The sequence below is a fragment of the Tamandua tetradactyla genome, chromosome 7, assembly GCF_023851605.1.
Source record: "Tamandua tetradactyla isolate mTamTet1 chromosome 7, mTamTet1.pri, whole genome shotgun sequence".
Taxonomy (NCBI): Eukaryota; Metazoa; Chordata; class Mammalia; order Pilosa; family Myrmecophagidae; genus Tamandua; species Tamandua tetradactyla.
The window spans coordinates 23,028,969-23,045,121 of NC_135333.1; the positions used below are offsets into that span (position 1 = coordinate 23,028,969).

The window sequence follows — 16,153 nt, forward strand, 5'->3', positions numbered from 1 at the left end:
GTTGGTAAGTTTACACACAGGGAAAAGGAATTTTATCTTGCTACAAATATGAAAGCATTTTTTCCTTAGTCCAATACCATTGTACACTAGTTTTTCAATTCTAAATTATGTCAATTACGGTTAACAAATCTAATACCCCTACTCGTGTCCCCAAGAAAAAGAAATCTCAGAAATAAAAAACTATTTAGCAATAAAATCCACTACAGGTTAGAATAATATTAATGAACTAATAAAGTACAATTAATTTAAGAGAACACCAGTAGAGTGCATATAAATGGTAGGTGTGTTTTGTTCCATTTCACTCTTAAAATCCTATTTCTAATTCTAGTAGCTTTCTCCAAGAATGATTAGGCATTTCATTTTCTCGTCTAACTTTGAAATTCAATCAAAGATAGCTTTTCTACTACATCATAAACTTGGAATTAAAATTCCTTAGGGCAGGTTAGGTTCAGCCAGTAAAACCCTGGCAAAAATCAGCCAACCAGCCTGTGCTTTGCAGCTAATAGATAGACCTGTTATCACATCAGCTACACACAAGTACTTTTTGTCAGTTTTTTTAAACTGCAATTTAAACATGCCCATCATTTATTCAGTTCTGTTTGGTGGTAAGAGAACTTGGATTCCTGTGATTTGGGTGCATAACATAGGAGATCATGAACTGGCTGTTAAGGGATGAAGTTGCTGCTGAGTTGAAGCTTCAGAGCCACCGACAGGCCCTGGGCCTGGTGAAGTCACTGCTGTTTGGCCTCTGTGGCACGAGAGGCTGGGCAAGCAGCCTGACAGCACCATTGTGTGTTGTGCCAGCAGGCCGATCCACAGCCTTTCTGTAAGAAGAGCTGTTTTTACACTGTGTGGCTAGCAGGATTGCTGGGAATTGCTTTGGTTACTCTTGATAGAGACCATAGGGAACATTTTTCAGCCGTGGAAATAGAGATAGCAGCAGAGAGATCCCAATTAAGTACGGTATCCTTCCTTTCTGCTGATCTGCTGTACATCGCGTGATATCTTCTCTCCCCCAGGTGTTTGTGGCTTGATCGTCCCTCAGGAAGACATGCCATTTTGTGATTCTGGCATCTGTCCGGACATCATAATGAATCCACACGGCTTCCCATCACGCATGACGGTCAGTTTCCTTTATGTTTTTCGAAGGTGCTGCTTTTTTTTGGGGTGCATGGTCCATGAATCAAACCCTGGTCTCCCGCATGGAAGGTGAGCATTCTACCACTGAACTACCCGTGCACCCAAAAGTGCTGCTTTTAAGGAAGAAAGCATGCCATTGGTTTAGTCACAGTCCATGAAGGTGATGGAAACCTGTTTTTAAAAAAGGACCATTTGGCCCTTTGTCAAACAGACAGGTTCCTAGCCCCTGGTTGTTGTGGGCCGCTGTCCTCTACAAAGACAGTGAAGAGTACATCTTTACTTTCCTTCAAGCACAGAGTGTTCTGAGTATTGAACTTATCCCTCAGAAAAGAGAATCCCTTATATTTAACCTAAAGAGGTTCCCTTTAAGTGGTTATTTTTTTTAAATCCTAGCTCACCACTTACCAGCTGGGTGACCCTGGGGAAGTTACTTAAACTTTAGTCTCCTCATTTGTAAAGAGAAAAATAATAGTACCTATCTCATAGGAGTTTTGCAAAGAGTAAAATTAGCTCGGGTAAAAAATTTTTAACAGTCTGTCACCCAGTAATAGAAAAATATGTATTTGCTGCTGTTAATTTTTTACTAGTAGTAATTAGTAGTAATAGTCATGGTCTCATATACTTCGGGAAAAATAGGCCAGAAATAAACATACAAAACTTCTGTACTACAAGGAGGTGGTCACTTAATTTGTTCCCATCTCGTAGGTGGGAAAGTTGATTGAACTGCTAGCTGGCAAGGCTGGCGTGTTAGATGGAAGATTCCACTATGGCACTGCATTTGGAGGGAGTAAAGTGAAGGATGTATGTGAAGACCTTGTTCGCCATGGCTATAACTACTTGGGGAAAGACTATGTCACATCTGGCATCACAGGGTAAGTGTGTGATTTAGACTTTTAAAGAAAGAATGGTTTTATTAGGGTCAGAAGCAAGAACCCTTACAACTTTACTCCTTTAAGAAATCTGATACCAAAAAATTCAAATTTAGAAAACTGGTAAGTTGGGGAGTATTATTTGTACTGATAAAGCTATAATTTTAGAAGTGGAAAAGATTTAATTTATAAAAATATTATTTCTACCCAACTTTTAAGAAGCACATCAATTGTATATAATACAAAGATTTCCCTTATATTGAGTTTTTCTCTGCATTTATATGATGAATGTCAGATGATTAGTGGTTTGATAGATGTCTGAGGCCTAACATTTGCTCATTCATTCACCAAAAATTTGTTAGCACCTAATATGTGCTGGGCCCTTGCAGAGTATTCTTTACATACTCTGGGAGTATGTAAATAGTCACGGTCCCTGCCCGTTGGAGACACAAAATAGACACTGTCCCTGCCCAGTAGAACTTACCATTTAAATTTGTTTCTAGGCATCAAAAAATAACAGGCACAAGTAACTTCTCAGTGGGGCTTATCCTAACTACCTTACTTAAAACTAAAACCCAATACTGTCCATTCCTTTTCCCTGCTTTATTTTTCTCAGTTTACATCCATCACTATTGAATACATTATCAAATACTATTGTCTGTCCACCCCCAACCAGAATGTAATCTCCGTGAGAGCAGGGCTTGTCTGCTTTGTTCACTGTTTTATTTCCAGTACCTAGCCCAAGGCCTGGCACACAGCAGACAGTCCAGAAATATGTGTTAAATGAAGGAATAAAGACAAGTAAAGATAAGCACAGGAGGTCTCATCAAAATGAAGTAAAAGAATAGGTTAAAAGACTCCTTTGAGGAGGTAGATATTTAAGCTGAGATATGAAGGATGAGAAGATGCATTTGAAGAGTGTTTCATTCAGAGGAAATGCATATTTAAGTACCCCATAAGGAAAAGAATTTGCTTATTGTTCAGGGAATTGGAAGAGGCCAGTCCTGCTGGAGTGTAATGAGGGAGGTGGCAGAGCAGGGCCTGAGGTAAGATTGGAGAAGGCTGTAAGAGCCAGCACACAGGCAGGATACTGGGTCTTCCTGATAACATGGGAGAAACAGATATCTGTGAAGTTATCATGATTGACAGGGTTTTCAAGCTCAATTTCTACATAGTTTTAAAAGATCAAATCAGTTTAAGTTAAGGCACACGTATATATTTTCTGCCATATAAAACTCTGGGTCATGGTGTTTATACTGTTCTTTTGAGGTTTTAAACTGCTTAAATGTGAGTTTGAAATTCAGAGTAGAAGCATGTGTGAGAACACAGAGCTTGATTTTAGTGCTTTTGAAAATGATCTCTCCAGCCTGTAGTAGTATGGATTTCTTTGTCAGACTCAAAATGTTATAGTAAAATCCACATTACAATGATAAACTAAATCAGCTAATGGTCTGTTTCTAAAAAGCAGTTGTCAGTGCTAAATCGATCATCTCAGTCCTTGCTTCTCCATCCAGATGTTGACCAGGAATTGAGCAAAACCACAGATTTGGACGGGTGCAGAGAGACCAGGTAGTAGATACCCTGTTGCAGTTCAGGCAAGAAAGAATGGAGGCCTGGCCAGGATGGTAGCCGTGAAGGAGGGGCCATCCTGTATATACTATTTAATAAATATTTATTTTTTAATTAAACAATTTATCTTTTAAGAAAGGTTATGATACTTCTATATTTGCGGATATAGCCTTTTTAGCTACAGACCAAAAAGCATTCTCACACAGTCAGTCACTGATCTATTCATAAACAAGTAAGAACTTCCCAGAGATGGGTCCTAGAAAAGACTGTCTCTTGTCAGCCCAAACTTAGTTTTTTAAACCAAAACTCTGACCTTTCTTTCAGTGAGCCTTTAGAAGCCTACATCTATTTTGGCCCTGTCTACTATCAGAAACTGAAACACATGGTGCTGGATAAGATGCATGCCCGGGCCCGAGGACCACGGGCTGTCCTGACCAGGTAAGAGAATGCATTCATAAAAAATGTTGTTTTTCAGATATAGCAATAAGCCTCACAGAAGTCTTTTAAGATGTCAGAATTTTGGATGTTAGGCCTCATCAAAAATTGCATATGTATGATGAACATGAAAAAATAGCAACCATTTAAAGCATCATAGGCACAAGAGCAGACCCACCATAGGTCTTATCAGTGGTCTCCTAACAAAATAGTTTATTGTATACCAGTTTGCGAATATGGTCCTGTTCATATGTAAGAATGTATATACACACATACCCTTACACATATCCATTTACCTGCATGCAACCACATGTATACAGAAAACACTCAGTATTTGATAGCCCAAACCACAATTGTAATTTTTTTTAACTTCTATTATTGAAGAATAAAACAGCTTTGCTTGATGCTTATTTAAGCAAGTTCCAGAAGGTAGGGGTCCACGTATGCCCGTTGTGTCTTCAGTATAGTGCCTATGTGTTGATAAATAGGTGTAATTGGTGGGAAGAGGAATTACTAAGTTTTGCATGTTCTTAGTACTCCATTTTGCAATTGGAGATGCATAGTCTAGAGCAGTGGTTCTCTTCAGGGGGCAACTTTAACAATATCTGGTGATATTTTTAGTTGTCACAACTCCAGGGGAGGGTGGTTGCCATTGGCATCTAGTGAGTAGCGGTCAGGGATACTGCTATACATCCTTCAGTGCACAGACAGCACCCCCCCACACACACAAAAAACAAAGAATTATTCAGCTCAAAATGTCAGTAGCACTACAGTTGAGAAATCCTAGCCTAGGGGTGGGGACACAGGCCTTAGTGCCAGATAGATAAGAATTTGAAACTCATCTCCACCTTTCAGCATCGTTATGAGCCTTGGATAGATCACAACTTCTCTTAGCCTCAGTTTTTCTTATATATGAAGTGGAGACTGTAAATACCTACTTCACAGGGTGCTGGTGGATGTCTAATGTTTGAATATTGAATGTATTCAGATCCAGAGGAGATGTTGAACACATACCTGGATACCTCCCCACTTTCACTGAGCACTGCTTGTATGTTACAGTATAGGGGGAGGGAAATGACGCAGCTAGTGCAGTGTTGTGTTGTTTTGTTTTACCATGGGAGAGGTATAGATGACTCAATCCCTTGACCATTTAAAATTGAGCAAATACACGTCTGTTGAAGTGATAGACATATGTGTACTTAAAATTGCAGAGAGAGAAAAAAAGTTGAGATTCTTAAGACGGTAACCACCTCAACAGTAAGACCATGGTCAGGTTAAATATGTTTCTCCCCTGGACTTCCATTTCAGTTACAACTTCCAGAAATTACTTAATGCTTGCATAAATGTCAAAGCAATTATTTCCTACTTTTTGCTTCGTTGTATCAAAGAAGTTACAACTTTATTACTGTTGTGCATTCCGAAGACAGCCTAGGGTGTACTTGTTTGTAGTCAGTTATCACTGTTGGTTAAAACCCAAGTGCTAGATTCTGCCCTCATGTGATCTGACTACCCTACCTTGGTCAGTGACCATCGGTAGAGAAGCCCCTACTCACGGGTCGTTCTCCCAGCAGGTAAAAGTACGTACATGTTGTGCTCACTAATGTTTCTGCTTTTGTGTGTTCGTTTAGAAAACCTTGTTGGTTTTTCATATTTGTTTATTTGTTGATTTTCTTTCCACAAATTATCTACAATTCAAATTGATTTTCCCTTGTAACTTTCAACAACAATGAAACAAAAAAAAGATGCATGGAAATTTCAGCATATGTTGGCATGCACTGTGGTTTACCTCCTAACTCTTGGGAGGCTGGCAACAACTACAACAAAGATTAAAAGATGCTATAGAATAAAGCAAACAAGGTGGTTAAGGTCCTTGCTGCCCAAAGAGCACTTCTGAGGAGTATCACTCCAAAAGAAGCCAGCCAAAGAGCTCACCTGTTTTTTAAAATAAGAGATGTCATCACTATCTAAGCATGGTTGCCTGAGATATTTCAGCAGTCCTAATTTTATCTACATCTCTGTGTCCAATTCTTGACCTTTGAAAGTATTCTTATGCCCAACATACATATAAGCCACCGGGAATCCATTCAAGGGCTCACAGCTTCCCATTTAAAAATGCCCCTCTAAAGGGGAATGAAATGTTTTCATACGTGAAAGAAGGACCTGAATAGAACACACACAACTTTTTCAGTCCCTGGGGAACCCTCCCATCTGGCTCAGGCATTCCACCCTTCTAGATTATTCCTGATCTATTACAAATTTTATAAGAAACTTTATTTCTTAATGTTGAAACTCTTCCCTGGAGCTCTGGCAGTAACCACTAGGGGACCCAGACTTCTTCTACAGTCTATTCTGCTTTTAAATAATGGAGTACAAAGACGTCTCTAAAAATTCCCAGAAGATATTGTTCCCTGATTGTTCTAATAACAATGACAGCGATGGTAATAGTAATGCCAGCACTGATGTTTTTTTGTTTTTTAGCACTTGAATCTTTTTGTTTATTTATCAGCCATGGTATTTCATATAACTATATTTTTTAATAAATTATCATATGATATATAATATAATTGTATTATTACTTTCATTTAATAATAGTAATGACCACTAGTATTACATCCTTTCACATTTGTGGCACTTTGACATAGGTGTTATTACGTCTGTTTTACTAATGAGGCCGAGAGAGACTAAGCAGCATGCTCAAGATCTTGTAAGTGATTTGAATCCAGGTGAGCACAGCTCCAAAGTTTTGTGCTCCTAGCCAGTGTGTGCTGCAGCCTCTTCGATTTAATACAATAATAATAATGCATTTGTCTAATAACTTCTTTCGAAGGCAACCCACTGAAGGTCGATCTCGTGATGGTGGTTTGCGTCTTGGAGAAATGGAACGTGACTGTTTAATTGGTTATGGAGCCAGTATGCTTTTACTAGAGAGACTAATGATTTCGAGTGATGCCTTTGAGGTTGATGTGTGTGGGCAGTGTGGACTTCTGGGGTATTCCGGATGGTAAGTTGAGTACCGTATATCTCTCACACCATACTCCTTGCCTCTTAAGTCACAGCTAAAGAATCTGCCTTGGATCATATCCCACCGCCACCACCACCATTCTCCAGCTTTTGCCCATGACCACTATCTTACCCTTCCCCATCAAGGCATTCCTATAATTGGGGATCCTCCCTGTGCATGTTTAAGTTGACTACATAAAGATCTTTCTACACTGTTAGCATTTAAACTTCCGAAGAGCATGGACTTGATCTTCTTTTTTAATATTATTGCAGATACCTTTTATAACAGTATTCATCTATAAAAATCCTAGCAGCTTTGTTGTTAGATAGAATCACAGAATATTACAAGTAGAAAGATTTTAGAGAAGATTGTATTGGATACCCTTATTTGTACCTTCAGACTAAGAGAAGCTGGGTGTATTGCTCCATTGGTGACAGAGCCAGAATCAGAACCTGGTGACTGGACCCTTTGTCCATTATTTTCTCTGCTGTGGCAAGCTCCTTCATTGCTTCTTGGACTGTACATTCCATGAAGGCATAGACCATGACTGTCTCAGTCATTCATCCATCAAACATTTTAGTAAGAATCTGCTCAGTGCCAGACCCCTCCATCAGCCTCAGAGTAATGAACAAAACAGATAAGTGGTCGCTCACAAGGAGCTTATCTTCTACCTCATTCGAGTTATATTTTGCCCTGTTTACCCATGCTTCTCCAACTGGGGACCTGGTAGATGCTTAATAAGAAGTAATTGCTAAATGGGACTGAGCCTGTTTCGTATTGCCAAGAGGTAAATTATGTAATGCACAAAATTCTTAATTTCTGTATAAACCTCAGTATACAAATGCCAGCTTAGAAGACGATACTATCTATTTTTTGATTTTGTTTATGGGAGTACCTTTCTTACTTGTAATGATTCTACTCTGCCACCAAAGAACAAAAAGCTTTACCTAGAGTCAGTCATGATCCAGAGCCCTGAAATACCCGCATAGGCAAAAAATCCTGTGGCTTCCCAGTCTTTATTCAATTTGCTATCAGAAACAGGTCTAATGAGGTCAAAGTCAGACCCTGCAGGGCCGGGAAACAACCCCCATCTCCCCTCACCTGCCTTCCCAGCGCCCCTTTTTGTTAGGGTTGGGGGTTGGATACAGAAGATCATAGTTAGGCCCAGATGAGCATTCATTGCCAGGATTTGAGGAATACATGGGCCACATTTTCCTCGCTGAAACTTCTTGGTTTCTTGTTAAATAAAACAAACCAAGAGTCAGAAAGATGGGGCATGTTGGGCACAGTGATTACCTTGCTAATTAAATAACAAAACCTTTTAGCCAATTTAGATTCTGATTTTGATGTAGAAGAATTAATGAGACCTCTCTGTAAAGAAATCATTTAATTTCTAAAATTAACACAAGAGCTGGCCATTTGTGGTTCATTCTTTTCATCAGGTTGCAGGAATGGGGTGACGTTATTCTGAAAATCAGCCTGGCTCTTATATCAGTGAAATGGGGAGCTACTTATGGTTTCAGTCCTGAGATGTCTACTTATCTTTTGAAATGCACGTTGAATTTGGCTTTTTATAGTCCTGGCTGTGTTACCAAAAAGAAGAAAAAAGTATAGGAAGATGCCTGGAACCTAGTTCCACTATGCTTAAGACTTCACATTGGCACCAAGATTTTTAAATAAATTACTTTGAAGGGATGGTGCAGAAGAGTCATTAAAAATAGGAGTCATGAAACTTCAAAGAGAGTTTCTTTTCTTCTCCATCCTCCCTGCACTCCTTCCACCGCTACTGCCACCACCTCTCCCCACCCCAAAAGAAAAAGAAAACAGTAAACCTGATCTGCACTTGCACTTGGAAAACCTTAACTCTCTCCTCCTCTAGATATATAGGGAAACAATTGAATGCAAGACCTGTAAACAGTAATTAATCTCAATATTATGATTGTTATAAATTCGTATCTTCTTTCCTGCTTCGTTTCTGTCTCATTTAGAGATTGTCTGATGGCAGTGCCTGACTTTGAACCTCATGTGTTCAGAGTGTATTATATTTGAAATCCTTTGAAAGGATTGAATCAGGTTATACAGTTTAAGTCTTTACTGTAATTAAACAGACCTTACTATCCTGTATGTTTGATTTAGTGTGGCCTACATATACCCTTGTTGCCAACAGAAAAAAATCCTAATCCAGTCTAGTAGTTTAGCAGCCTCCTTGTGTGCTGCGCTCTGGCAGAGATGTGTAATGATGCTCTCATTTTTCCCATCATTACCTGATCATGTATGCTGGGTTGTGTAGGAGGTAGCACGGGCGTTTGTTGGAGGAAGTTCTCTTTAATGAGCAACACAATGGAGGCTGGGTAATTAGAGCAGTTCAGAACCTTCAAACTGGCCTTTTGTCAGTGATTTGCACATTAGTAAGGCATTGCTATGGGGATGTTTACAGCAAGACTGTTGTTCTACAGAAGACACTAAGGGCATAAGTCACAAAAGAGAGGTCCAGAAGGAGAACAGCAGAGAAAAGCAAATCCCTGTTAAGATAATTAGCTCATAGAGGATATTTCACTGGACAGTCATTTCTTATGTGAAGCCACAACCTCTTTTTTTTGCTGCTTTTACCCTAAAAATTCCATTTATTTTCCAAAGTTTCTGCTTCTGAAAATTGTTCAGATATATATATATCCATCCATTGGGACACTGTAAATGATGGAGAAATATTTAATAATAGAGAATATTAATGGGCTTTTGGATTATGAATCAGCACATTTGGAAATTTGGATAGATTATTTTGGATTAAGGTCCCAGGATAATGTACTAAACCAGGGGAATCAGCAAGCAAGGAGTTCAATCAGTTTTCTAGAATAAACGAGATCAATCCAGCACTTTAAAAACTAAAATGCCTTAAAAAGGTCTTTAGGTAGTCTTTTAAGAAAAAGGAATTAACCAAGTTTATATTAAGACTGTCGATGGAATCAAATAATCTACAAGTGATTAGTGCCCTGCAGACCCCTAGTTGTGAGATCAAGGATGCAGGCCGTGGCAGTTCATGCCTTTTCCTACTCTCTTCTCCCCAAGAAGTTCTGTATCTACATATTTGTTTGCCATCACTCTTTGGAATTGTCAGCCTTAGTGCTTGCTTTCCTAAAATAAAAAAAAAACTTGATTTTGCTCATGATCCCTGCTCATTATAAAATATTCAAAAGTTACCAGAAAAGGACAGTCACATTAATTCCCATACCAATACATGAGTACCATTAGCATTTTGGTGGCTCTTTTTTGAGGGATTTCTGCTTGCCAGTAGTTCTTTATTTTCCTTTGGATTAGGAACCCTTTTGAAATTCTGATAATGGCAGAAAAATACAAATATGCACACATTCATAAAGTTTTACATATGATTTTGGGGTCTCCATATACTTACTGAAACTCATCCACGGATTCCCTTGGGACAATATTATTTAGCCAACTCCTTTTTTTCACTCCACAGTGTGTCCTGGACACCTTGTCATTTCAGTAAATATGGATCTACATTGTCATATTTAATGCACAGTATTTTGAATGCATATTCTATAACTATAGAACCTGTTCCTATTGAGCATAGCTTTTTGCTATTATAAAATAGTACCTCTGTGAACATTCTTAGGCACATATCTTTTCTACTTTTGTGATGACTTAATCAGAGAAGATGCAGATTACACTTGTTTACCTATTACCATACTACCTTCCAGTATGGCTAGACTAGTGGGAGACTAAAGTCCTTTCTTCCAGTTCCTAGTCAGCACTATTAATTGGGGTGCCTAATTTTCTACCTACTATGTCCCAGGATTTGTGATATCTACTGTCCCACCTGTCCCAGATTTGAGGAGTAGGGGGAGGTTCTATTTTTATCTGAAACCTGGGAGAATGCTCTTTCTCCCAAAGGGCTCATCTTCAGTATGACCATTGAGTAAAATCTAGGTTTAGTTCACAGATCTTCCTGAGAGAATAGCAGGCATAGTGGTTAGGATATTGGGCAGCTGTAGGGATTAAAGGGAATATATGCATGTATGCATACACACATCCTTAGTTTTGCAGAAGGGACCACACATGGTAAATATGATAGTTTCTGATACTGAGAGAAATAGCCCAAAGCTTGAAAGAGCATTGGAAAAAATAAGTAGCATTTGATTGGCTGCCACCTTCCTGTATAAAAGTCTTCTTTCCCATCAGACCTTAAGTATCCCCTGTGACTGGAGCCAAATTATAATTGTTGAGCATCTTGCCTTAGAATATATGCTAGTGTAGTAAAACACTTAACCAGATACATAGATTGCTTGAATTATTTGAAAACAGTTTCAACAATGAAAAGAAAATCAAAATCTGAGTAAATTTGATATGGCTCAGCCTTTTTGCATTTTAGGGAGAAAGGTCTGAAAGTGTGCCAGAAACTGATTCAAGTTCCATGCTTGTAAAACTGGGGGCATTGTTTGGGTTTTATTATTTTATTTGGGTTTTTCATTTGCTTGCTTGGATGTTTGTTTTTATTTTCTGACCACCTGTGTACATACATCTACAGTAGTGTGACTGAACACTTAGTAATGTAAAACTAACTAATTTGCTAGAATGGCAATAGGATTTTACAGGAAAGTCTCCTTTCCTACATGCAAGCCCTCATCTCTGTGTCACTGTCGCTCTAACACATTCTGACTTGGGTTTCAGGTGCCATTACTGCAAATCCTCGTGCCACGTGTCTTCCCTCCGCATCCCGTATGCCTGCAAGCTGCTCTTCCAGGAACTGCAGTCTATGAACATTATCCCCAGATTAAAACTATCCAAGTACAATGAATAAAGATGGAAAAGATTTTTATTTAAAGAGAACAATCGATATGTCCAACTCAAAGGAAAGCTTAGGAGGGATTGAGGACTCCTTCTGTTTCTGTGAATAATTCCTTTGTGTGTTCTCTCTCAAAAAACTTCTGATGGAGAAGGATTTTATACCCTGAAATACTGACTGAACCAACCTTGACGAATGACGAGGAAGGATGCCAACAGTATGAACTGTTTTGCAGTCACTTGTGTGTTTACTGATTTGAGTCACAAATGGAAATCACCCAAAAGATAAATAAACTTTTATTTGTGTTCTGATATCTTGATACTTATTAGTAATAAAGACTTACTCCTAAAAAAGAATATTTTGGGTTAAATTTTCTGTGATAGCTCCTGACAAACAAAACTCAAGATTTTTGTGAAACTTGAAGTATGTGAAAAATCTTGTTTGAATTGCTTAATTTGACCTTTGTTGAGATGGAATGATTCTGAGCAATGTGTGAAGGAGAGACTGTATGAAGCCTAAATATCAGCTGATAAAGTGATGACTTTCCTTGTGGTACTGTGTAGGCATATATTTTACAAACCATTGAATCTTATCTTTACACACCCATAATTTTCCATTTTAATCTTGAAATATAAAAAATATATTCCTACCTTCTTAAGCAAGTTTACCAAGGATGTCACCTTTTTTTATGAACTCTCAAGTGCTCCTGTTTTGAATTTCCCTAAATGTTCCATGCAATAATATTTTTTGAATGTCTGTATATAAATCCATAGATGCATTGTAATTTTTCTGTCCCTTCTATTCCTGCCAAGATGTCAGCCATCCATTTTCTTTTATCTGACAGCCTTCCTTACCCATTTCTAATTTCTTAAAATTGGAGCAATCTAAGACTGCATTCTGTAGTACGCCACGTTGAACACTAGTTCTGCAGGATACTTACTGTTATTGTACACCAAGAAGAATTAAGTTCAAATATCAAAAAGTGTGAGAAAATGGGTGTAACAAAATTAAATGTACCACAGGAATTTTTCAAAGCCTTTACCAAGCTAATGTGATTGCAGGTCTCCCAGAGGGAGCCAGATTAGTCATTGACTTGAGAACCCAACCCCTACATCATTTCATTTGATTATGGGACAGTCCACAGGCGAGCAGGCCCTCCCAGACTGCCACTGCATCTCCATTCACTGGAGGGACCGGATGGGTGTTACAAGGACAGGGTGCTCCGAATGCCCAGATCTTTGATGATGCCCTTTGTTCCTGCTCTAGTCTGACTTGGTGGTTCTCCAAATGTATTGGTGCATAAAGATTATTCCACTGGACTTAATATGCAAAATATATATATTCTACTTGGCAGGCTATTTAAGGAGTTTTCTAGGGTGATTTAGACTGTTTCACATTATGAGACAACTCCTCTTAGCCCTATTGAAGACACACACCATTTTCATCAATACTCAGAAGGCCCACTTAGCAAGAGGAATGTAGTGTGCTTGGTATTATCGTGAGTGCTACATCATGTATCTTTCAGTCCTGTTGTGAGAGACTGTATTAAGGATAAAAAGAGAGCAGGACATGGCCTCTGCCTGAAAGAGTTCTCATGGGAATGTAGGAGACAGAGACATATCTGTTCATCATAGCACACTGTTCCAAAATAAATGCAATGGATTAACCTAATCAGTGTTAGGGATTAAATGAGTAACTATGAAGATTTGGAAAGACTTACCAAGCATTGCATCCCTTTCTAACAGTTGATGAAATGGAAGCACTGAGTGGTTAAGTGACTCCCCCAAGGCCACACCACTAACAAGGGAGCAGATGGGCTTTGAATCTAGTCTCTCCGACTTAGATTAAATTTTCAGTCATCAAAATTGACAATTTTTCCTTAATTCAAGTGCCACTACGGAGTTGTATTTCTTAGATAAACATTGCATTTTGAAAATCATTCCAGGCAATTGTGAGCATTTTGAGGGGAGTCCTCTTTAACCTTCTAGAAAATTTTATATTCTCTAAATTTACAAGATCTAGAAAGTGGGCATTCCAAATTGAAACATCTTTGCGGAGGGAATTGTGACAGGGTGATAAAACTAGCAGATACCACAAATAAGTAGCTATTTGAGATACTTAAAAAATAAAAACAGCCCAGAATTGGTTGGCCCTATTACAATTTTATTTCTAGAAGTTATTTGTAAGCTCCCTATTTTAAAAATTACCAAGTAAACTTCCATTTCCAGTAATAATAACTTTCGCAGACCACCCTTGAAGCCCTTTTTCCCTCAATGCCTTTGTCAGGTCAGAAGTAGTACAGGAACAAGTGACTAAAATGCCGAGTCAAAGCCACTGAAAAGCTGCCATCCTGACCTGCGCTTTTGTCAGAATCAAAGAGCTAAGGGGACAAAATGTGGGCTCTGAATTACCAAGGTGCCAGGACTAGAGGCCAAGACCCCAAATAGAAGAGAAGCTCATTGAGGCAATCCCAGCTTTTCTCCACCACTTTTTCCCTTTAGGTATTTGCCAACTCATAACAAGGCAGGCCAAACTTGGCAATAGCTACTAAAGCTGAACATAATATGAACTATAACTCAGCAATTTCATTCCTAAGTATATGCCCAATAGAAATGTGTATTTTGTTTTATCAATAGGTGCATGTAAAAATGTTCATAGTAGTATTATTTGTCATCACCACAAATTGTAAATAACCCATACCCATTAACAGTAGAACAAATTGGGATACGTTCATATAGTGGAGTGAAAGTGAACTGCTGTATGTATCATGGATAATCTCAATTATAATATTGGGCAAAAAAGTTAAATGCAAAACAATGCATACTGCATAGTTTGATTTATATAAAAATTTTAAATGGGCAAAACTAATCTGAGAAGTCATGATAATCATTCCTTTTGCAGAATGGGTGGCTAATGACTGAGAGGGAGAAGGAAGGTGGCTTCCAGGGTGCTGTTAACATTTTTATTTTTAATCCAAATGTTTGTTACATGGGTGTGTTCATTTTATGAAAATTTATTGAACTATTTGCACTCAGTATTTCTCATTTCTCTGAATGTATATTGTACTTTAATAATGAACTTAATTAAAAAAAAAAAACCCGCCAGCTGACATAGTGGTTAAGGATAACTCCTCCGAATCTGTGTTTCAATCTCTTCACTTCACAAATATGTCACTCCAAATATAACATGTTCACATTGTCCTTTTAGTCTTCCCATTTTCAAAACAAGGATAGTAATAGTACTAACACAGAGGGCTATTTTTTTATTGGGGTAACCTGTATACAACATAGCATTTCCTATTTTAACCATCTGCTGAGCATACAGTTCAGTGGCATTAATTACCACACAATGTTGTACTACTGTCACCACCATCCCTTTCCAAAACTTTGCCATCACCCCTAACAGAAACTCTGTACCCATTAAACATTGACTCCCCATTCTGCCATAACTCCCTCACACCCACCCCTAGTAACCTGTAACCCATTTTCTGTCCCTGTAAATTTGCATGTTCTCCTTATTTCTTATAAGTGAAATCATACACTATCTGGCCTTTTATGTCTGGTTTATTTCATTCAACAAGATGTCTTTAATATTCATCTATGTTGTAACATTTCATTCCTTTTAATGGCTGAATAGTATTTCATTGTATATGTACATCATTTTAGATAAACAGTTTGTTAATGAACACTTGCACTGCTTCCACCGTTTTGGCTATTGTGAATAATGCTGCCATGAACAGCAGTGGAAAACGGGTATCTATTCAAGTCGCTACTTTCAATTCTTAGGTATATGTAAGAATCGAATTGCTGGGTCATGTAGTAATTTTAAGTTTGACTCTTTGAGGAATTGCCAACCTGTTTTCCATACAGCTGCACTATTTTACATTCCCACCAATAATTTACAAGTGTTTCTGTTTCTCCACTTCCTCACCAACACTTACCACTTTCCTTATTTTTTTTACATATTAGCCATTCTAGTGGATAAGAGGTAGTATTTCATTGTGGCTTTGAATTGCTTTTCCCTAATGGCTAATGATTTCGAACATCTTTTTATGTGTTCGTTGGCTATTTGTACATCTTTGGAGAAATGTCAGTGCAAGTCCTTTGCCCATTTTTTAATTGGGTTGTCTTTTTGTTGTTGAAGTGTAAGTGTTCTTTTTATATTCTGGATATTGAACTCTTAAAAGATAAATGGTTTCTAAATATTTTCTCCCATTCTATAACTTGTCTTTTCACTTTCTTGATAGTGTCCTTGGATGCACAAAAGTTTTTAATCTTAGTGAAGCCAAGTTTATCTATTTTTTCTTTTGTTGCTCATGCCTTTGAATTAAACACTAAG

General features: G+C 38.1%; 1 protein-coding gene across 6 annotated transcripts in view; it reads left to right on the forward strand.

Annotated features, from left to right (window-relative positions):
• Positions 1 to 12,171, forward strand: part of POLR3B (RNA polymerase III subunit B) — a 150,690-nt gene extending 138,519 nt beyond the window's left edge. For 5 of the 6 annotated variants that reach the window (XM_077168605.1, XM_077168608.1, XM_077168609.1 and 2 more), the window contains 5 exons: positions 1,020 to 1,123; positions 1,846 to 2,012; positions 3,903 to 4,016; positions 6,841 to 7,014; positions 11,701 to 12,171. In XM_077168605.1, the coding sequence (XP_077024720.1) occupies positions 1,020 to 1,123; positions 1,846 to 2,012; positions 3,903 to 4,016; positions 6,841 to 7,014; positions 11,701 to 11,830 (689 nt within the window). In that variant the 3' untranslated portion in view covers positions 11,831 to 12,171. Of the gene's footprint in view, positions 1 to 1,019; positions 1,124 to 1,845; positions 2,013 to 3,902; positions 4,017 to 6,655; positions 6,746 to 6,840; positions 7,015 to 11,700 lie in introns of those variants that run through there. The other variant, XM_077168610.1, reaches the window with a different exon arrangement.
• Positions 12,172 to 16,153: the final 3,982 nt, after the last annotated feature.